This window comes from Urocampus carinirostris, chromosome 7 (genome assembly GCF_059441175.1).
Source record: "Urocampus carinirostris isolate Australia breed hairy pipefish chromosome 7, RoL_Ucar_1.0, whole genome shotgun sequence".
NCBI classification, from domain to species: Eukaryota; Metazoa; Chordata; class Actinopteri; order Syngnathiformes; family Syngnathidae; genus Urocampus; species Urocampus carinirostris.
Genome location: NC_142355.1, coordinates 4707233 through 4729818, shown reverse-complemented (window position 1 = coordinate 4729818; position 22586 = coordinate 4707233). Strand labels below are relative to the sequence as shown.

The following is a 22586-nucleotide window of genomic DNA, read 5'->3' as shown; positions in this document are numbered from 1 at the left end:
CAGAGAAGCGCAAGAGAAAAACAAGCTGCGGGTTGAAATATGTCAACTTGATGTTGCCAAAGCCAGGTGCCTCTCACAAAGACACTGTACATGTATCTATCTCTCTCTCTCTCTCTCTCCTTTCCACCCCTTTTCTCCCACTCTGTCTCAGTCTCTTTCACTCTCTGTGTCTCTCTTTTTTTCTTCCTTTGTTGCGCTTTGTCTCTTTCTCTGTCTTTTGCTCCAACTTTCCCTTCTCTTTTCATACCCTTCACGCTTTCTCTTCTCTTTTCTGAGAGTGAAAGAGACAGAGTGGGAGAAAAGCGGTGGAAAATAGAGAGAGAGAGAAATATAACAAGTACAGTGTCTTTGTGAGAGGCACCTGGCTTTGGCAACATCAAGTTGACATATTTTAACCTGCAGCTTGTTTTTCTCGTGCGCTTCTCTGAGTGTTGTCTCGCGGGCCAGATTCAATCCCTTAGCGGGCCTGATCTGGCCGCGGGCCATCTGTTTGACACCTGTGCCTTATACGATTTTCAAAGTACCTGAATGGGAAACTATTGCATCTAGTTACGAATGTAAACAAACTGGCTGCGTGTATGCCAGCATGCTCTTCGTGTCATCGTCAGAGTTTAGACACAAGAGGGATGGAGTCACAGTAAGATTGCGAGGAGGAGACGCAGCCATCAAGCCTCGATTAAGATCATTTTAGCAAAATTCTACAAAGTCTTTGGAAATAAATCACCCAGAAAAATGTGTTGACAAGAGGGGCTATCAGTCATTATGAGGTCTGCCTCGCGCATTTCTGACAGTGTCATAATCAGACAAAAGCAGACATCATTGGATCAGTTTTTAAAGAAAAGGCAGGCAAAAGGGTAAATTAATATTTTTATGATTTCCTTTAGCAGCACGGCGGCACAGTGGTTAGCGCATGTCCGGCACAGTTCATGTCTTGGGAACCTCCTGCGTGGGTTCAAATCCAGCTACAGACTTCCTGTGCGGAGTTTGCATGTTCTCCCCGTGCTTGCGTGGGTTTCCTCCAGGCACTCCGGTTTCCTCCAACATTCCAAAAACATGCATTTCAGGTGAATTGGCTGGTCCAAATTGTCGCTAGGTGTGAATGAGCGAGTGAGTTGGCTGTCTGTCCCCGTGTGCCCTGCGATTGGCTGGCAACCAGTTCAGGGTGTGCCCTGCCCACTGCCCGATGTTTGATGGGACAGGCTCCAGCACCCCCGCGACCCTACTGAGGATAAGCGGTGTAGCTAATGAGATGAGATGATTTCCTTTATTCTTTGTTTTTTTTGTACAGGTTCTGCATCTTTTTTTATTGTGAGGTATTACAATTTTAACATGTACTCGTTTCATGTTCACAAGCTCTTTTACCATTTGTCAAAAAATGATCTGTACTTTTGCATGGTTTAGATCAGGGGTGTCAAACTTATTTTACCTCGGGGGCCAAACGATAGAACAAACATTATTTCGGGGGCCGGACTAGAATATTAGAGAGAAAGAAAAAGAGAGAATAAATAAGACAAAGTGAAGGAGAGAAAAAGAGAGAGGGTGGGACAATGAAAGAGAGAAAGGGAGAAAGAGAGAGAGAGAGAGAAGAGAGAGGGAGAGAGAATGTGAGAAAAAAAAGATATAAAGACAAATAGTGAGAGAGGGGGGAAGAAAGAGAGAGAGAAGAGAGGGAGAGAGAATGTGAGAAAAAAAAGATATAAAAACAAATAGTGAGAGAGGGGGGAAGAAAGAGAGCAAAAGAATGATATCCAAAGATAAATAGAAAGAGGGAAGGAGAGAAAGAGAGAATGGGAGAAAGACAGAAGGGGAAAGCAGGAGAGAGCGAAAGAGAGAAAAGGAAAAATGGAAAAGAGAGCAAAAGAAGGTAAAAAGACACAGAGAGAGAAAGAGACAAAGAGAAACAAAGAAGGAGACACAGAAAGTGAAAGAGAGAGAGAGAGAAAAGGGAGGAAAAGAGAGAGAGAGAGAGAGAGAGTGCGCGAGAGAGCACGAGAGAGAGAGAAAAACAAATAAATTCAAGTACCGGTACACCGTCTTTGTGAGAGGCACCTGGCTTTGACAACATCAAGTGGACATATTTAAACCTGCAGCTCGTTTTACTCTTGCGCTTCTCCGAGCGTTGTCTGGCGGGCCAGATTCAATCCCTTAGCGGGCCTGATCTGGCCCCCGGGCCGCATGTTTGACACCCCTGGTTTAGATCGATTACCACATTTACGTTCAAAATGCGTCTCTACTTACAAAGTTTTCGGGTTACGAAGCTACTCCTAGCCTGGATTAAATTCGTGGGTAGCTGTACCACTATATTTCACTTTTGTTCTTGAAGAGTGCAAATAATTGTTCTGCCATTTTGGTGAATGACTTCATGTAGTCACCATCTGTAAACGGTTTTCCCTGCTTTATTATCTCCTGGCTTGTTACAAAACTAGCTGCAGTAGTGTAGTTTGATCGATATCATTTTTTGATCTACCGTATTTTCCGCACTATAAGGCGCACCTAAAAGCCTTTATTTTTTTCAAAAGCTGACCATGCGCCTTATAATCCAGTGCGCCTTATTTATGGATCAATATTAAATCGCAAAGTCTTCCAACTAACTTGCAGCCGCCGACTAAATTTCCCCCCGAACGCCAAGTAGTCCGCGGTGTATGCTGGGATTTATTTACCGGCGTTTCATTGGCTAACCAATGTGTCAATCATCATATGAATGGATCACATTGGCTAAAGTTATTCGGAGGTCAAGGGGCGGATCCTTTTTATCATTTACAGGCTGGCATTGGCTGAAGCGGCAAAACAAAGCCTGCAATTGGCCGAAAAAGATGAATGCGTATAGCACGTGGCTGACGGCATACAGAAAGCATTTTTTTTACTATTCTGTATTTGTAAATATTTTATTCTCCTGGATTTACTAAACTCACGGATATAAGAGGACCACGGCTGCACATTCTTATGAACACAACGACTTCGGTGAGCTACTCCGGCTATATATATTATCCCTGTATCTTGTTTCAGACTGAACTCGATGTTTCTGTGATAAGCGGTGCGGATAATGGATGGAATGGAGTGTCTATTTTTAAATTAAACTCAATTCCAAGTGTTTATTGTCATATATACAGTAGAGTTGTGAGCGAAAAAGAAAATAGAAACTAAGGAATGGTTGGCATTTCTTGAATCCCAAGACTTTAACCTTCCGAATGATGGAACGATGCATTCGAGTGACATCGTACAGACACCGCATCCGCACGTGTTCTCGACACGTCTTTGTAAACTTTGGGAATGTTAAGGGGGGAATAAGTTGGACTGAACCATCTGATTGTTTTGTCCACATTCCCATTGTAGCGCCTTATAATCCAGTGCGCCTTATGTATGTAAAAAATAGGACCAAAAACTATTTTTTCGGGGTGCGCCCTATAACCCGGTGCGCCTTATAGTGCGGAAAATACGGTACTTTTGTGCCCGATCAATTCCTCCAGAATTGCAATTGCACTTTTTCTCTCAATTCCAACTGGGTACTCTGCAGGTTCGAGAGCGTTCTGCATCCAGGCACCGGTGCTGAGGAATGCTCTTCCCCTGAGATCCGATCTGCAACCTCAGTGGAAATGTTTAAATCTAAGCTTAAAACACACCTCTAATCTATATCGTATGAATAACCTATATTTTATATTGACAATATCCGTGTATTATTTGTAAATGCAACATCCATTGCAGCCTGGTCATCCTGGAAGGGGGATTACCTCATGTGCGGTCCCTTCTCAAGGTTTCTCCTTGTCCTCATGTTGGTTTCAGATCAGGGGATGATGTAATAATAGTCTGTAATAATAGTCTGGTTTGCAATAACCTGTGCAGCCCTTTGAGACTCTTTGTGATTATGGGCTATAAAAATAAAGGTGACTTGACTTGAATTGAATTGACAGTAGGTTAGTATAGCTTAGACACATACAGTCTGTGCTGCATTCATTATAAGGCTATTATTTATTTATTTTTTTTGCAGCTTCAGACGAATTCCTTTTTTTTTTTTTGTCCTATATGGCTCTTAAAATTTTGGGTTGCTGACCACTGTCCTGGACGTCATGAGTCATTATGAGCGATGTTCCCTGTAATTTTCCACGGGTCTGAGCGTTCACACAAAGTCGGTGAGCAACGCTTAAAACAACAGTGAGCAACCATAATCTCAAGTGTGGCAAGATAATTAATTATCAAACATGTCCAAAACTTGACATCAAGTTACATGTTGCCGAGTTTCCGGCAATGCAAAATGATTTTTCTCTTTTGAATGAATTGACTCATCTACCATTGCAAAGGTTGTACGACCTACAACGTTGTTCTTACAATTCTTTCACAAGATATCCATTTCTTTTTTTTTTCCTGATATATTTTGTCGCATAATATTAACATTTTTGGGGGCCTATTTAGTCGGTTGCAAGATACAGAACTGTACTTAATCACATTTTTTAGTGGAAGTACAATGTTGGCCACAAGATTCACTTGATATAATTAGAAATTATTTGAATGCAACAAACTTTTTATTCTTTTTTTCAGTATTTTTTTTCTACTTTTTTTTAAATTCTTTTAAAAATAAAAAGAGTCTCATTGTGTTTATTTTTTCCGAGCTGTTACTTTTTTCTTTTTGTTCTCTATTTACTTTTTTCCTACGTTTTCTTTTATTTTTTTCTGGCTTTTTTCTAAATTTTTCCTTCTTTTTTCTCTTCCTTTTGCTTCTTTTTTTCTCAGCTTTTCACTACTTTTTCATTTTGGTATTTTTTTCTTCTTTTTTCTTCTATTCCCCCCTTCTTTTAAGTCATTTTGTGCATAGTTTTACATATAAATTTGGTCATGTTGGGATTAAAGAAGCAAAAACAACCCGAAGAGCCGGTTCCTTTTAGTGAGCCGAGCCGAAGAAGCCGGTTCTTGACAAACTCTACTAACTTTACTCAACTTCGTTCTCCTTCGACTCGACGTCAAAATACCACATTTAGGACACAACCTCAGGGGAACCCGTGTATTTTTACCTTCATGCACTGTAACTTTGACTAAAGTCACTTCTTTATAAGTCATTTTGAGCCCTCATTTTTGTGCGCTGGCTAGATTTTCTTGTGCGCTGAGAATGTGCGAGCAGTGCGCAATTGCGCACGCGCGCAGCTTAGAGGGAACACTGATTATGAGTTAGGATGCTCAAACTGATTTAACTTTTCAAGCACACTGTACAGTCGAGAGGACGAACAGTGAAGCAACGTTGAAGCAGAACAGGACAAGCCTGTTAGCTGTCAAGTTTAACTACTGGTCTTGCCATACTAGTGAGCCATTTAAAGAGCTTCATTTCCTTCTTTGTGTTTGGAATATTTGACCTTCAACATTTACTTCTTATGGGGTAATCACTGTGATCAATTAAGAGTATTTCAAAACTCAGGGTTATCTAAAAGTTTTCCTTTGTTACTTTAGAACAGGGGTGTCAAAGTCATTTGAACTCGGGGGCCACACGATAGAACTAACATTCTGTCGGGGGCCGGACTAGTAGATTAAAGAGAAAGAAGAAGAGAGATAAAGAAATAAGAGAAAGAGGGAGGGAAAAGGAGAGAGGGCGGGACAAAGAAAGAGAGAGAGGGAGAGAGCGTGAGAAACAAAAGAGATAAAAAGAGAGGAAAAGAAAGGGAGAGGAAGAAAGAAATCCAAAGGGAAATAGAAAGATAGAAGGAGAGAAAGGAGTAAAGAAAGCGCGAAGGGTAGGAAGAGAGAAAGAGAAAAGAGAGAAAATTAAGTTAAAAAGACAGAGAGAGAGAAAGAGACAACGAGCAACAAAGGAAGAGAAAAAGAGAGACACAGAGAGTGAAAGAGAGAGTGGGAAAAAAGGGGTGGAAAAGAAAGAGAGAGAGAAAAATAAATACAAGTACAGTGTCTTTGTTCGAGGCACCTGGCTTTGGCAACATCAAGTTGACATATTTCAACCTGCAGCTTGTTTTTCTCTTGCACTTCTCTGAGTGTCGTCTCGCGGGCCAGATTCAATCCCCTAGCGGGCCTGATCTGGCCCGCGGGCCGCCTGTTTGACACCTGTGCTTTGGAACATATCTATGACTAAAAGTGAAATTTTAAAATAATATGTCCATATAAGGGCAGCACGGCAGCGCAGTGGTTAGCGCGTGTGCGGCACAGTTCAAAGGTCTTGGGAACCTCCTGTGTGGGTTCAAATCCAGCTACCGGACCTACTGTGCGGAGTTTGTATGTTCTCCCCATGCTTGCGTGGGTTTCCTCCGGGCACCCCGGTTTCCTCCCACATTCCAAAAACATGCATTTCAGGGGGATTGGCTGGTCCATATTGTCCCTAGGTGTGAATGGGCGAGCGAGTTGTCTATCCCTGTGTGCCCTGCGATTGGCTGGCAACCAGTTCGGGGTGTCCCCTGCCCAATGCCCGATGATCACTGGGATGGGCTCCAGCACCCCCGCGACCCTACTGAGGATAAGCGGTGCAGCTAATGAGATGAGATGAGATGTCCATATAAAAGAAGTTGCTAATCATCAATTTCCTGGCTAAATCCAAGTTCCTCCCAAAAACTTTCAAAGTAAACAATCACTGAATATGCCAGTCCTTCTTCGTGTTTATCTTCATGAAAATTATTATCGATATATTCAATTTATGCGAGTGGATTATACTTTTTTCCTAAACTAAGTTTTTTATTTTTTAAAGATTATTTTATTTTTGTAATTCTTCTACCATTATCTAATGAGTGGCAGTGAGACACTATACTACAACCACAACTACTACTATTTCTACACCTCTAACTTTAAAATAATGTAAAATAGGACAAATACTAATATGATAAGGGGAAAATAATAGTGCTAATTAAAGTATTTTCATATTTTATTTATTTATATTTTAAATAAGTTTTACTTCAATAACAGAATGGATTTTTTTTGTAATATATATATGTCCTCGTGTGCCCTGCAATTGGCTGGCAACCAGTTCAGGGTGTCCCCTGCCCACTGCTTGCTGGGATGGGCTCCAGCACCCCCGCGACCCTACTGAGGATAAGCGGTGTAGCTAATGAGATGAGATATATAACTGCTACTTGAAGGATTCAAATTTTCCTAGAAAATATTACAATCATTAGGTACTTTTTCAAAATAATAGGGAAAAAAAAAGGTATTAAAATGTATTAATTTCAAATGATAAAAATGACCTTTAAACTAAAACAGAAAATCATTTTTACCAAGCTAGATAGTTCTACACCTTTAAAGTTTTTTTTTAACTGCAAATACTTTTTCTTTTAGTAATGATTACTTGTATTTGTATTCAGTAATTCCCTGTTTTTTGTGTTCCAAAAACATCCTGGAATAGTCAAAACCCGCAAAGTAGAAACCTTTAATTAATGATTTATTAATTACTCAAGAACAAACCCAATTTACAGGCTGAAATATTTGTTTAACAAATAAAAGTACTGTACTTTATCAACTTTTTTTACAAAAACCTTCTGTACTGTCAAATTATAATTTTAAAAGCTAATCTTGCCATTTTATAGCACAACTTTATGGACTAAAAACATAATCGACTTCGTCGCCGCCATCATATGGACATTATAGACAACTGCATTTTCTTTCAGCTTCTGACCTACAGTAACCAACATTTTTGAAAAATAACCTGGGAGACACTAGAGAGGCCCAAAGAGCTCCAGACCAAGTTTATCGGTTTGGGAAGTCCAACTTTGTTGGCGATAGAAAGCATCTTCCTCTGTTTAGCCAATCAGAATGCAGAATACGATGCACGATGAAAATCTGCCAGGGTTGTGAAACCGCGATAAGTAAAGGAATTACAGTAGAGTATTTTACGAGACAAGTTACAAATATTTTAAAAAGCATAATGAATATTGGATAAATAAGATCATCAAGCTGCTTGGTGATGTGAATATAAACGTGTTCTCTTTATCAGGGACCCAAAATGACAATGTAAAAATAAAGTAACCAAGTAATTAAATAATAATATAAGTTAAACAATTGAGGATATTAAATTAAGTAATTCAAAAATTAGAGAATAAGAACATTTTTATAATCATCTTTACTCATGCATTTTAGTCCAGTGCTTTTCTCAACATTTCAACTCACTCTTGGACTCATGAATATTCACTTAATATACTAGTTAATAAATTGAGAAAAAAACGATTTTGGACCCCCTGTCACACTTCTATTCCAAAGCTTATGATTGATGCCCACCTCATATTCTGTATTGTCCTGTCTTTTTCCGACCGCCTGCCTGGTGGTGATACGAAGGAGAAGGACGATTTGAGATGAGTCAGCGGACCAGCGTTTGACCTGAAGCATGTGAACGCCTGCATGGACCAGCTGGCAGAGATGGGGAAACTGCGTAGTGGCCGTCATAGACTTTCTGGACTAGTTTACAGGCTGGGGGCGTCGCTCCTTTCGTGCACTTTCCGGACAAATTTTCAACATGTTACCTAGTGTTTACTATGCTTGTGTATAGTAATGCTAATTGTGATTCACCCTGGTCATCCTGGAAGGCTGGATTACCACTTGTGAGGTCCTTTCTCAAGGTTTCTTTTTCCTAACGCTGAGGTTTTGAGTTGTTCCTTGCCTGCATGTTGGTTTAAGATCAGGCAATTGTGTCATTGTAATTCTGTGCAGTCCTTTGAGACATTTTTGTGATTATGGGCTATATAAATAAATTTGACTTGACCTGTCTATTAAGGAGAGTGAATTCCCTTTTAAGATCTGCGTTAGTTGGCCTCTGGCTTTTGCTCCAAATAGTCAATCAGGATGAGTTTTGGATATTTCAGCACTGCCAATAAGGATATGTTTACAAATACTACAAACAAGAACAAAAAAATAACAACAGAAATCAAAACCGATGGCAGCAACTTACTACAGGGCGTCCCACGGACTGGCTCAGGCAGGCCGACGCAGGCCCCGGGATTGTGCGGGATGGCAGCACGCCACCGAGAGCCAGAACTGTGGCACTCTGTGTACTCAAAGTAGTAGTCCTCCTGCAAAACACAAAAACATTGCATATTAACCCAAAAAGGACACACAAGATTCATGGGCATCAAATATCAATATTAAATGGGAGTTTGAAAACCAGCTCGGTGGCCTTGGGGGTATGGTGCCCGCCCCGAGACTTAGAGGTCGCTGGTTCAAATCTCGGCCGAGTCATACCTAAGACTTAAACATTGGTACCCGTTGCCTCCCTGCTTGGCGTTCAGCATTAGGGGTTGGAATTGTGGGGTTTGGTCACCTAATGACTCCCAACACCTCAGTTGGGTTGAGTGAGGGGGCTGGGAACCCCCTCCTCTGAATCAATCTCCCAAAAAGAGTCAGAAATGACTCTAGCCACCTCCCACTAGGGGGATATGGCTGTGGTATATATATATATATATATATATATATATATATATAATATATTTAATATAAATGGGCGATTGATACCACAGTTTATCCATCTGATACCACTCATCGTTGGTTTGACTGAGCAGCCAAATATTCAATGATACATTTTTGGCCGGGCAGCACGGCGGCACAGTGGTTAGCGCTTGTGCGGCACAGTTCATGTCATGGGAACCTGTCGTGGGTTCAAATCCAGCTCCAGACTTCCTGTGCGGAGTTTGTATGTTCTCCCCGTGCCTGCGTGGGTTTCCTCCGGGCACTCCGGTTTCCTCCCACGTTCCAAAAACATGCATTTCAGGTGAATTGGCCGGTCCAAATTGTCGTTAGGTGTGAATTTGAGACTGGGAGGTCGGTGGTTCGCGCCCCGGCCGAGTCATTCCTAAGACTTAAAAAGTGGTCGGCGGCGCCCTCTGTTGGCTGCGGCTGCATCGGCTCGCTACAACGGGTCAGGTGCAATCGACATTTCGTTCTGTGTACATTGTTACACAGAATGACAATACAAGGAAATTATATTATAATATTATTATTATTATGAGCGAATGAGTTGTCTGTCCCTGTGTGCCCTGCGATTGGCTGGCAACCAGTTCAGGGTGTCCCCTGCCCACTGCCCGGAGATGGCTGGGATGGGCTCCAGCCCCCCCGCGACCCTAATGAGGATAAGCGGTATGGCTAATGAGATGAGATGAGACATTTTTGGCCCGAAATTAAGGTTAGGGTAAGTTCGGGTTTGGGCCAGGCTTCTCTCTCGCTGCCTTTTTTTTTTAAATCATCCACTTTTTATTTGTTTTGAGTTTCCTTTTCTTTGTGGAGGATTCGGCGCAGACGCTCGTCGGATGCATCCATTCATCGGCGTAGTCGGCCAAAATCACCCTTCCTCCTCCATGGTTTTTGCAAAGAAAATATGAAAATTCAGGTTTGTTTTACTTACTTTACTTTAACATAAGACTCAACATTTTTTATTACCTTGGGTTGTGTCTGTGCGATAATCAAATCGATTTGATGATCTGACACCTTTGTGAGTGATAAATATGGAAATGGACATAGAATTCAGGAGGGGGCAAATACTTATTTCACGGCACTATATCATGAGTCTTTCATTTCATGGATATGTTATGGGCATTTCTATGTAAAAAAAAATATTTTGTGCCCATTGAAAATGAAAGATTACTGACGAAGAAATAGGAAAATGTCCTAGCTCATTGGAATAATTCATACCTGACGAGCTCCACGGCTCTATGCCCTTACAAACTGTCGTATTTTCCCTTACAAAATACTCTAACACCATTTTTTTTTTCAAACGTGTTTATGTAGTTTAACATGTTACATTGTACATGTGTTTTGTTATATCATATATATTGTTAATGAACATTTTGTTGTGAGATACTGAGTTGCTCGACATGAATGAGGTTTATTATAAAAAAAGTTCAAAAATGAAGTCGCTTGGAGGTTCACAGTAGAAGGAAAAAATACATGCAAAAATAATTCAGTAGAATAATACATTTTCGTATGAAAATTATGAATTCATTTTCTGCATTAAATTATTGTTGGTAATATTCTGATTAAAGGGATTCATGTTCTCCTTTTATACTTCCATTTTTTTTGACTTCTTTATACAACAATAATGATTCTTAATATAATGCATCAAAGCAAGTGAGCCGTTTGAGAGTCGGCTCTCTTTAATAAGTTGAGCCGAAAAAGCCGGTTCTCTAAAGAGACATACTTCCTTTCACTACATAATTACCACATGAAATCCGAGGCTGCAGACGCATGCACACAGTAGCATCAAACCGCTCGCTTCGTTTGCAACGATGCCGAGATAGAGGCTTCCGCGGCGAACTCCTTTGACTTGATTGATTTGCCGTTTCGTGATAGTCGGTGTATACCGGATGGTACCCATCATTGACAAATTTGCGTTTTTCCTTAGATTTTCTTGTACGTCGTACACATCTTAAAATGCATAATAAACGTACTTTGTACGACAAAAACATACAGGTTGACAGGTATGATATTCGTTAGCTTTTCAGTAGGTTCATAGACCAGTGTTTCTTAACTGGTCAGGGCCCAAAAGTGGGTCGCGTACCAGTTTTTAGTCAGTCACTGGCCTTTGCCATGGCAAGATAATGCCACGAAAAATTATCTGAGTGTCAATTTAACTCCTTAACAGTAGATTGTGATAATACCGTATTTTCCGCACTATAGGGCGCACCCCCAAAAAATAGTTTTTGGTCCTATATCTTCCATAGATAAGGCGCACCGGATTATAAGGCGCTACAATGGGAACGTCGACAAAACAGTCAGATGATTCAGTCAAACTGATTCCCCCCTTAACATTCCCAAAGCTTGCAAAGAAGAAAATACGTGTCGTAGACACGTGCGGATGCGGTGTCCGTACGATGTCACTTAAATGCGTCATTTCAAATATCATTCGGAAGGTTGAAGTCTTGGGATTCAAGAAATGCCAAACATTTCTATGTTTCTATTTTCTTTTTTGTTCACAACTTTACTGTGCATATGACAATAAACACTTGGAATTGAGTTTAATTCACTCAACTCATCACAGTAACGTCAAGATCGTTCTAAAACAAGATACCGGGAAAATATAAAGCCGCATAGCTCACCTAAGTTCTCACGTTCAATAATGATACGCAATCATGGTCTTCTTACAACCGTGAGTGTAGTAAATCCAGGAGAGTAGATTATTTGCAAATACAGACTAATAAAACATGTTTCTTCATGGTGTACTTTAGCAAGCTTGCTACGCCATTGCTAAACTCGGCCAATTGCAGGGTTTGTATTGGCCATCTAGCCTATTGGAGGCTCTAAATCACTTCAGCCAATAGCGATCGATTTAATTGATGATTGACACATCTTTTTCGGCCAATTGTAGGGTTTGTTTTGGCCATCTAGCCAATCCGAGGCTCCGAATAACTTCATCCAATAGTGATCGATTCAAATGATGATTGACACATTGGTTAGCCAATGAAACGCCGGTATATAAATCCCAGCATACACCACGGACTTGCTACGCCATTGCTAAACTCGGCCGATTGCAGGGTTTGTTTTGGCCATCTAGCCAATCCGAGGCTCCGAATAACTTCAGCCAATAGTGATCGATTCAAATGATGATTGACACATTGGTTAGCCAATGAAACGCCGGTATATTAATCCCAGCATACACCGCGGACTACTCCACGTTCGGGATAAAATCGAGTCGGCGGCTGTTGAGTAAGTTGCGAGACCTTGCGAATTTAATATTGAGCCATATATAAGGCGCACTGTGTTATAAGGCGCATGGTCAGCTTTTGAAAAAAATTAAGACTTTTAGGTGCGCCTTATAGTGCGAAAAATACGGTAATAAGAAAACATACCGATCAGTTCCTTCAAGTTAGTGTTACTGTGGAAATAGTTGGTCTTATGGGCACCATTCCTGTGGTGTGTCTTGGGCAAGTACAGCCTAGTGGTGCCCATCCTTCTTCAGGCCAACATTTCCACCCAGTCTCGAACCAGGTACCTTTCGCGTGTTAGACGGATGTGCTAACCACTGCACTACGGAAGAAGAGTACCAAGTCTAGCCTACTGTATTAACAAGTTATCGACATAAATACTGTTTCAGAACGCGTGTTACTTTTGAACAAAGATACACATTCCTAAATAAGAAAACAATGGATCCAAATTCACAAAAAATAGTCGAAAATGACAAAACACAAGGAGTGGTACAGGAAAAAAGAAATGTATGTGCATATCGTGATTTTATTTTATTTTTAAAATCAACATTTCTCCGAGGAATCGATTTTTTGTGATGTCTTGTCCACGACTTAAAAATGCGGGAAAGCAAATATTTATTACTTGCTTGTTTTATTCTTGCTTTATTGTTGGTTGTTACTAAATGTACAGCTACCGTGGGTGTTTTGAAGTACAATGTATTATTTTCATTATTATTATTTGCACTTATTTATTTCATGTTAAAAAAACGGCTGAAGATATTGAAGTAAAGAATCTGGGATTGAGTATTAATGGGAACATTATTACCGTAAATTCTGGACTATAAGCCGCTACTTTTTTCCCAAACTTTCAACCCTGTGGATTATTCAGTGATGCGGCCAATTTATGTAATTCTTCTAACGTCCGCCAGCGGCGTTCGAGTACAAAAGGTAAGATTTAGACCGGTGGAATACATGCGCCGAGGAAGACTGCAACTTCTTGGCTTGTGCATAAATTAAATTAGTGTAAACATACCCTCATCATGCAAAATGCAAAAAGAAAGGCACATGACGCAGCTTTCAAGCTACAAGTGAGCGGTCCGGACGGTTTACCGTGATTTTTACAAGTAGGGTATGTTTTTTCTACCAGACCCGTTTACTGTGTTGCAAGCGTGATGCTACCATTAACTGCCCTGTCACAGGCACCTTTTGGGATGAAAGTTATATTATTATTATTAAAGCTTTGAAAACTTTCTTTGTAAATATGTGTAACCCATGTATAATATGTACTTGCAACTGTATATTTGTGTAAAGTATTTATTTTTATTTATTTTAGACACTTATTCTGATATGTTTTGCACGGGTGAATGAAAAAAGAGGGGCGGAACAAACAGGGGGTGACAGGAAGTGGGGTAAAGGTGAGGAACAGACAGACCCGTTTGTGGATGCGGCGGACAATAGTGAATATATATTTTCCCCACCCTTACCTTAGGAATTATACACTTTTTTCCTTTGATTACTTTCAACGGGACCCGGACTCTGCAGGTCTGCATCAAACCTTAAGTCAAGTCAAGTCATTTTTATTTGTATAGCCCTAAATCACAAAGCGTCTCAAAGGGCTTCACAGATTATTACACTATATTACACAGACTATTTTTCAGCCGACGAGAAGAGTACCGAAACATTTTCCGTTCATTTTGCCGGCTGTGATTTTTGGACTTTGTACTGTAATGAAGGACATTTAGTTTCAATCGCGGGACTTAAAGTCGGGGTTGGGTTCGCATGCGGCTTATATACAGGTGCGGCTTGTGTAAGTACAAAATCGGTTTTCCTCTTAAAATGTGGTGGGTGCGGCTTATAATCAGGTGCGCTCTATAGTCCGGAATGTACGGTAGAAACTCCCCATCTTCTCCCTGACACTTTTATTAGAGTGGGGTTATTTGGTTTACTGAACAATCAATGAAGCCACTGCGTTAACACGCTGTAAGAGCTTCACATCGCTTCCAGTGAGACAAACCCGCTTTGCTTGTCGTTACCACTCCTTTTTGTTTGTCTGGAAACGCAACATTCCACATTCACATCCATGGCAACAAATGCTTGAGATAGCAGCAGAATTATTTTGCACATTCATTTTCCTGTAAAATAACAAATTAAATAGGGGAGTGGTAGAAACCGCTGCACACGATTTGAAGTGAAAATGGACGTGGTTTGAAAAGTTATTTTAGAAGAATTAGAAATGCCTTTATTGTCATTGACATCCACATAGTAATCCATATTGTTTACAACGAGTTTAAATGTGACACTAATGATAATATAATAGATTAAAAAGAATAAAAAGAATAGAGTAAAAAAAGATATTGTAGTGTATATTACAAGGTAAGAATAGTTTAAAAAGAAAGAATATGTAAAAAAACAACACTTGAGTAGAATAGGTCGGAGAAACGCCGTTGGCATATTAATACTATACATAATAACCTAAATAAATTCCCGTTGAACATACAAATAGCGGAAGGGTAAAAACTCTCTCTAAGACGTGTAGTCTTGCTCACAATGGAGCAAAGACGGCGACCTGTCGGCAGGTAATCAAAGTACCTGCAAGCAGGGTGACTGGGATCATCTATCATTTTTAGGACGGAAGGCCAGTACCTATTATTTCCTCTGCCGTCTTCACTACCGATTCCATCTTTGACAATTCTTTCTGATTGACGCGAACAAACCAAACTGTGATTGACCTGATTAAAACGGATTCAATGATAGCACGACAAAAATTGACTAGAATGGATTGACGGACTCTCAATGATTTGAGTTGACGAAGGAAGTAGAGGCTTTGTCTGGCTGACTTTAGAGTAACAGTAGTATTGACAGTCCATGTGAGGTCAGCTGACATGTAAGTACCCAGAAACTTGAATGAATGGACCAGTTCGACCTCACTACCATTAATTGACAGTGGGCACATTCGGGGGAGGCTTAGTACGGAAATCTATTATCATCTCCTTAGTTTTACCTACATTCAATAACAGATTACTCTCATGACACCCGGCGGAAAGTGAATCAATTTCTGCTCGGGATTCAGTTTTGTCTCCATTTGAAATAAAGCCGGTAACCGTGGTGTCGTCTGCATATTTAGCGAATAGTCAGAATTGGGTTGACAATCATGAGTGAATAGGGAAAACAAAGTCAGAGACAATGGACAGCCCTGGGGCGTACCAGTGTTGAGGACAATAGAGCATGAATATTTCTCACCAATGCGAACGGACTGTTCTCTACTGAGAAGGAAATCTAAAATCCAATTTGATAATAAAACGGGAAAATTGAGGTCATGAAGAAGTTTAAAATGCAATTTAGAAGGAATGATAGTGTTGTCGGTGGTACTTGTTAGCTGCGTCATTGCCTTCATCATAGATTCATTCATCATAGAGCTAGCTTCTTGATTTAGCACTTAAAATGGACCAGATGGATAGATCGATAGATAGATACTTTATTCATCTCCGTAGGGAAATTCACACTTCCAGCAGTCTACCCTGTTGATTATTAACAGATTAACATGATGCCCTAGGGGTGCTTGTAGCGGAGTGGATGACGTCACACGCTAGTCCAAAAGTTCGACATCCCTGCCGCAGATGGAAATCTTTTCTTTGTGTCCAGGGATACACCACCTCGTGTTAGCAAGTCCGCCTCCTCTCCGATTCCCGCAGGCTTTCGTGTCTCTGTATAGCGGCGCTGAAGCAGGATAGCTCCGGGTAGCTCCACGTTAGCGTCCGGAATGCTAAACGTGAGCCACAATTCCGCAAAACACAGCAACTGCGCTCCCTGTGCGCTTCGATGTTTTCCCCAGCACTCGTTGGTCTTATTTGGTAGTGAGTTCACATTTACCATGATTACGGATGGTACCGAAGACTGATGCATTTGAATGTAAAATGCACAATATTTCCCTCAGGTGGGGCATGCCCCTGGACTCCCGAGATTTTCCTCACACGAGGGTCTCATAAGGGAAACACTGGGGGGGAAACTCATCTCTTTCCCGCTCCCGCCCAGTCACTGCATTTTTACGTAAGGTCTTTCTCGCCAGCCCAAGTAGGCAGTCGTTGCTTTTAGGAATGCATGCCACTCAATCACAGGGAGTTGTGTGACACCAGTGCCGGTTTTAGAGGTGGCGTTGAGCTGATCCAGAGCAGTTGGACAGGAAAAAAACAGTCTGTGCAGGAAACTGATAAGCACACAGTGGACCAAGTTCAACACACTGTAATGAGGAAACATCATGGCCCGCTTGGCATGGATGTGCAAGCAGGGTTCATGGGCCAGTTGGATCTCCTGTGGTTTATTTGTTATCAGACAGTGTCAAAACCAAAATTAGCATGATCTGCTACGTTTATACACAATGCATATTTTCTAGATTACAGATAAAAAGGCAGGAGAGGATCTTCGCAAAACGGTTTCATAATTCATAAGAAATTATAGGAGGTGTTAGTTATATAATTGCAGGCATGAAAGGTCATTTTCTGGGTAAGGTTTTGTTTATCTTGTTTTGATTTTGAATATATCTTTCCTGCAAGAAAAACATGTAACTGGGGTAGGCACTCGGTCTACTACCTTTGGGCACATGATTATGTAATATATTACTCATTGTACCGTTTGTGTGTAATATTTTGCCAATATTTGTGCTAATCAGTCACAAAAAGTAGCTCTCAACTTGAAATAGGTTGGCGACCCCTGATTTAAAGGGACAATGTGTATTATTTTGACCACATATAAAGCTGTATGGTGTAGTGGAACTGAAATGAGTGCTAAAAAGCACAAGGAAGAATACAAACTGGAGATTTATAGTGACTAAAAAGCACTATTTTCCTTTTTTTCCCAGCCTTTTGTTGAGGTTTTTGGGTACCCGTAGCAGGAAGATACTGGAAAATTACATCCGGTCCCTTTATATGAGGCTCATGTTTTTTTTAAATAAATGCCGATTTCTCGAACTACGAGTATTTGAAAAAGAAAATGCAGGTTTGTTGAGAGTTCATGTATTTTTCAGCTTAGTAGTTAAATCAAATACTGTTAAGGGTATTTTTATACCATTTGAAATTCATCCATCCATTATCTGCACCGCTTATCCTCAGTAGGGTCGCGGGGGTGCTGGAGCCCATCCCAGCTTTCTTCGGGCAGTGGGCAGGGGACACCCTGAACTGGTTGCCAGCCAATCGCAGGGCACGCAGGGACAGATAACTCATTCGCTCATTCACTCCCAGGGACAATTTGGACCAGCCAATTAACCTGACAAGTATGTTTTTGGAATGTGGGAGGAAACCGGAGTGCCCGGAGGAAACCCACGCAAGCACGGGGAGAACATGCAAACCCCACACAGGGGGTTTGATCATGGATCCCTTAAAAACCTTGGTCATGGGGGCGCCAGTTACAGTGATGTGACTTGGGCAAGTACAGAAGTAACCATCTATTTCCAGGATGGGGTTTTTTGTGTAGGGGTTTTCTCCCCCACTTAAAACAGATAGTACTGGTTTCCATGGTTAGCAGTAGCAGGAGAAGTCTCCGGATCTGACTCAGAGAAAGCACCTTCATCATCTGATCACTGTCGTTTTTCGATGTGTAAAGAGTCAGTGCCAAGACACCGGGGAAAAACAATTTTGTTCTAAAACTTTGAGCATCACATTGTACGATAAGCATTGCATCATCTGTGGCTTTCAAATTTTTGTTAAAAAAAAAAAAACTTAATCGCTTTAGTGACATCAGAGGCACAGGTTCAGGTCTTTAAATACTGCACTTTATTCAAAGTCAAGTCAAGTCATTTTTATTTGTATAGCCCTTAATCACAGAGTCTCAAAGGGCTTCACAGGTTATTACACAGACTATTATTTCAGACTATTATTACACCATCCCCTGATCTGGCACCAACATGAGGGCAAGGAAAAACTCAAAACCTCAACATGAGGAAAATGAAGAAACCGTGATAGGGGACCGCACATGTGGCATCCCCCATATTGTAAATAAACTCATCATATCCAATCTTTTACGTTGCAGCAAAGGAAAATAAATAACCACGAGTTAAATTAAAACAGATAAACTCAACTTGAATCCTCATTAAAGAATTCGTGTATAGTTCAGTCTTGTAATATACCTCATAAACAAGTATGTAAAATTATTCTCACTGAGCGAATAATAAACCGTGAAAGGAATAGGTCATACAGTATTAAGGGTCAGTTGGTAGATTGTACGGGCACCATTTCCTGTGGTGTGTCTTGGGCAATTACAGTCTGGCGGCACCCATCACTTTTCAGTAATAATTGGGGGAAATACATACCTGTCAACCTGTACGTTTTTGCCGTACAAAGTATGTTTATTATGCATATTAAGCTGTGTACGACGTACAAGGAAATCTGTACGGAAAAACGCAAATTTGTCAATTATGGGTACCGTCCGGTATACACAGACTATGATGAAACGGCAAATCAATCGAGTCAAACGAGTTCGCCGCGGAAGCCTCTATCTCTGTATCGTTTTTTTCATTGCAAACGAAGCGAGTGGTTTGATGCTACTGTGCGCATGCGTCTGTCGCCTTGGGATTTCCCGTCATGCATCATTCCGTGATAGTTGTGTATAGAAAGGAAGTCCGTCTTTTTTTAGAGAACCGGCTTTTTCGGCTCAACTCATTAAAGAGAGCCGGCTCACTTTCTTTGATGTATTATATTATGAATCATTATGTTGTATAAAGAAGTTAAGAAAAAAGGAAGTATAACAGGAGAAAATGGAAAAAGGCAGGCTTGTGGTCATCCCTTTAATCAGTATATTACCAACAATAATTTAATGCAGAAAATAAATTAATAATTTAAATAAGAACATGTATTATTCTACATAATTATATTTGCATGTATTTTTTCCTTCTACCGTGAACGTCCAAGCGACTTCATTTTTGAACTTTTTTATAATAAACCTCATTCATGTCGAGCAACTCAGTATCTCACAACAAAATGATAATTAACAATATATATGATATAACGAAACACATGTACAATACATATATATATAGATATTGGGGCGGCAGTAGCTCAGGAGGTAGAGCGCTCGTCTTGGGATCAAGGGATCCCAGTTCGAATCCCGGCTCGTCCGTGTTACATGTCGAAGTGTCCTTGGGTAAGACACTGAACCCCTAATACCCCCAATAAGCAGGTTAGCGCCTTACATGGCTGCACGGCCGCTATTGGGAAATGTGAAGTACACTGTAAAGCACTTTGGGAAGTCTTGACTTGAAAAGCGCGATATAAATGCAGATCATTTCATTTCATAACATGTTAAACTACATAAATAAACACGTTTCAATGGGAAAATAGGACGGTTTGCAAGGGCATGGAGCCGTGGAGGTTGACAGGTATGGGGAACCATTTCCTGTGGTGTGTCTTGGGCAATTACAGTCTGGTGGCACCCATCACTTTTCAGTAATAATCGGGGGAAAACCTGCAGTTGGACCAATAAATTAAGAGAAACACTTGGGTTTAAGTAAAACGTGGTTCTCTTCTCTGTTTTTTAAGTCAACATATATGCGCTTAACGATACACATCATCCCTTGTAGGACTATTCATCAAGACACCGGACATTTGCGGATGTTCTTCGACACCTCAAGCTCAATCGGTGCAAAACCGGTCATAGAAGATAGGCACGGGTTATGAATTAAATACATATGGACCTTAGATTTAAATCAATGAGGTGTGCAGTGCTCACCTCGGTGCAGGGCCGCTGGCCGTCAATCATGGTCGGCGTCCAGCATAGGAAGAGGACGGCGATTAGGTGTTGGATGTGGATACTGAGAGCCCGGCGGGCGAAGGACCATAAACGCGATGCCATGTTTAAACGTCCAAGAAGCAAAAGAGTTCAATTAGAGATTTATCGGGAGGAAATTTTGTTTAAACGGCGTTTAAATGCATGTTTCTTTTGTCCGCCAATTTATCATGCACGCCACCTGCGATTATCCTCCCACAACGCTCTCGGCTCCGCGTCTGTCAAGTCAACGAGGAAATAGTAGTTGTTCCGAGTATTGTTTTCAAAATAAAATCTAAAGTACTCTATTCATCTTTTATACTCGCTTTTGTGGTTTTTAGTTGGTTTATTTTATCATTATATTTTGATTAATGTTCTATATTGTAATATTGTACCCTACTAGGTTCACTTTTTGCTGTAATACAATTTACTACAGCTTATTGTGAAGGTATAACCGTAAAGTATTTATTCTGACTCAGCTGACTCCAGACGTGTGACGCTACTGTGACGTCGACAAAGAAAATAACATACTACAGTAAACATCGAAACACAAAACATTTCCTTGTTCCTCTAAAAATATATCGTAATATTATAATTCCATAACCTTGTGTAACGGGTGTAATAATAACTTTTGTTTTATTGAAATTCCTGCTGAAATATGTTGTATAGTTTCTGTATAAGTGTCCTGCAATGATGAGTCCAACAGTGCCACCTGAGTGGTATGGGGTAAGGTCTGGTTTGGCTTTAGACTTTGCGACAGGAAGGTGGGAGTTGTTGGCAGTCTAACAGCGTGCTGCCAACGGTAAGACACGATCTTTTGGTGCTCCGATAAAAGGTAATTTTAAACATTAAAACCACAGCTGACAAATCTCTCATCATGCACAGTAATGTGATTGGTGTTGTCAAGCTGTTTGGATTTATTTTCGTTTAGTTTCTGTCGCTTTTTATGTTAGTTTTGCCGGACATTGCATGTTGTGCTAAAATGCTAATTCCCCTTATAGAGATCAAAACCAGCAGAGAAGCTTACCAGGTGTTGTGACTCATTCATTTGCAGGTAAATTGTACCCGTTCTTTATATTCGTTATTGTTATTATTTCTATTTTCTCATCTATAAAAAAAAGATGATGTTGGTTGAAATTCAGTTTAAAGAAAAATATGTTGAATTCATTGTAAACTTTAAAAAAACACTATACGATCTCTTGTTAAAAGTATCTTGTTAAAATGGATGTAAACATGTATTGTGATGGTTGATATTCTAAAATATCTCATCTCATCAGCTGTACCGCTTATCCTCATTAGGGTCGCGGGGTGGCTGGAGCCCATCCCAGCCATCTCCGGGCAGTGGGCAGGGGGCACCCTGAACTGGTTGCCAGCCAATCACAGGGCACAGGTTGGGTAGGGTTACTTTAACTTGATTACTTTCAATTACTTTTGGATTACTCCAATACCAAATATGCTAATAAAAGACAAAAGAAACTAAATATGAATAAAATGATGACTCACAACACGTGGTAAGCTTTCTCTCCTGGCTTTGATCTCTTTGATCTCCGGCAAAACTAACATAAAATGTGACAGAAACAAAATAAAAAAAAATCCAGCTTGCCAACATCATTTTTGCCGTTCCATGTATTCCGTTACTCCCCAAGCCTGCACAAAATTGAGTCATTTTATTCATATTTAGTTTCTTTTATCTTTTATTAGCATATTTGGTATTGGAGTAATCCAAAAGTAATTGAAAGTAATCAACTTAAAGTAACCCTACCCAACCCTGTTGTTAGAAAATGATACAATGAAATTGTGAATATGTTTAATTGCTGTTAAAATGTCGATAAAAATTGTTCAAACTCAACTTCTGTTAAAAATGTAGTCCCGAATCAACCCTGTGTAATACAACAGTTGCAATATTCGTCTTGACCGCTGAACGTCAGACAAGTCCCACAGACAAGATTATTTTTATCTATACTAATAATAATAATAATAATAATTTCCTTTGTATTGTCATTCTTTGTAACAATGTACACTGAACGAAATGTCGATACACCTGACCCGTTGTAGCGAGCCGATGCAGCCGCAGCCAACAGAGGGCGCCGCCATTTTACCAATGTTATAAGTCTTAGGTATGACTCGGCCGAGGCGCGAATGTTTTTATTAATGCTCCCTTATTGAACAATGTGTGGCGCAACAAGTGTTGCTGACTTGTTAAAATGTTATATTTTGGGATTTTTATGTTGTTTAATCCGTATTTGACTGTTA

General features: G+C 40.4%; 1 protein-coding gene across 1 annotated transcript in view; it reads right to left on the bottom strand.

Annotated features, from left to right (window-relative positions):
• The window catches only part of LOC148362157 (endosome/lysosome-associated apoptosis and autophagy regulator family member 2-like), a 62267-nt gene extending 41674 nt beyond the window's left edge, over positions 1-20593 (bottom strand). The window contains exons 1-2 of the mRNA XM_088339576.1: positions 20298-20593; positions 8861-8981 (exon numbers count right to left, since the gene is read on the bottom strand). Of these exons, the coding sequence (XP_088195702.1) occupies positions 8861-8981; positions 20298-20420 (244 nt within the window). The 5' untranslated portion in view covers positions 20421-20593. The remainder of the gene's footprint in view (positions 1-8860; positions 8982-20297) is intronic.
• Between the last annotated feature and the right edge of the window lie 1993 nt (positions 20594-22586).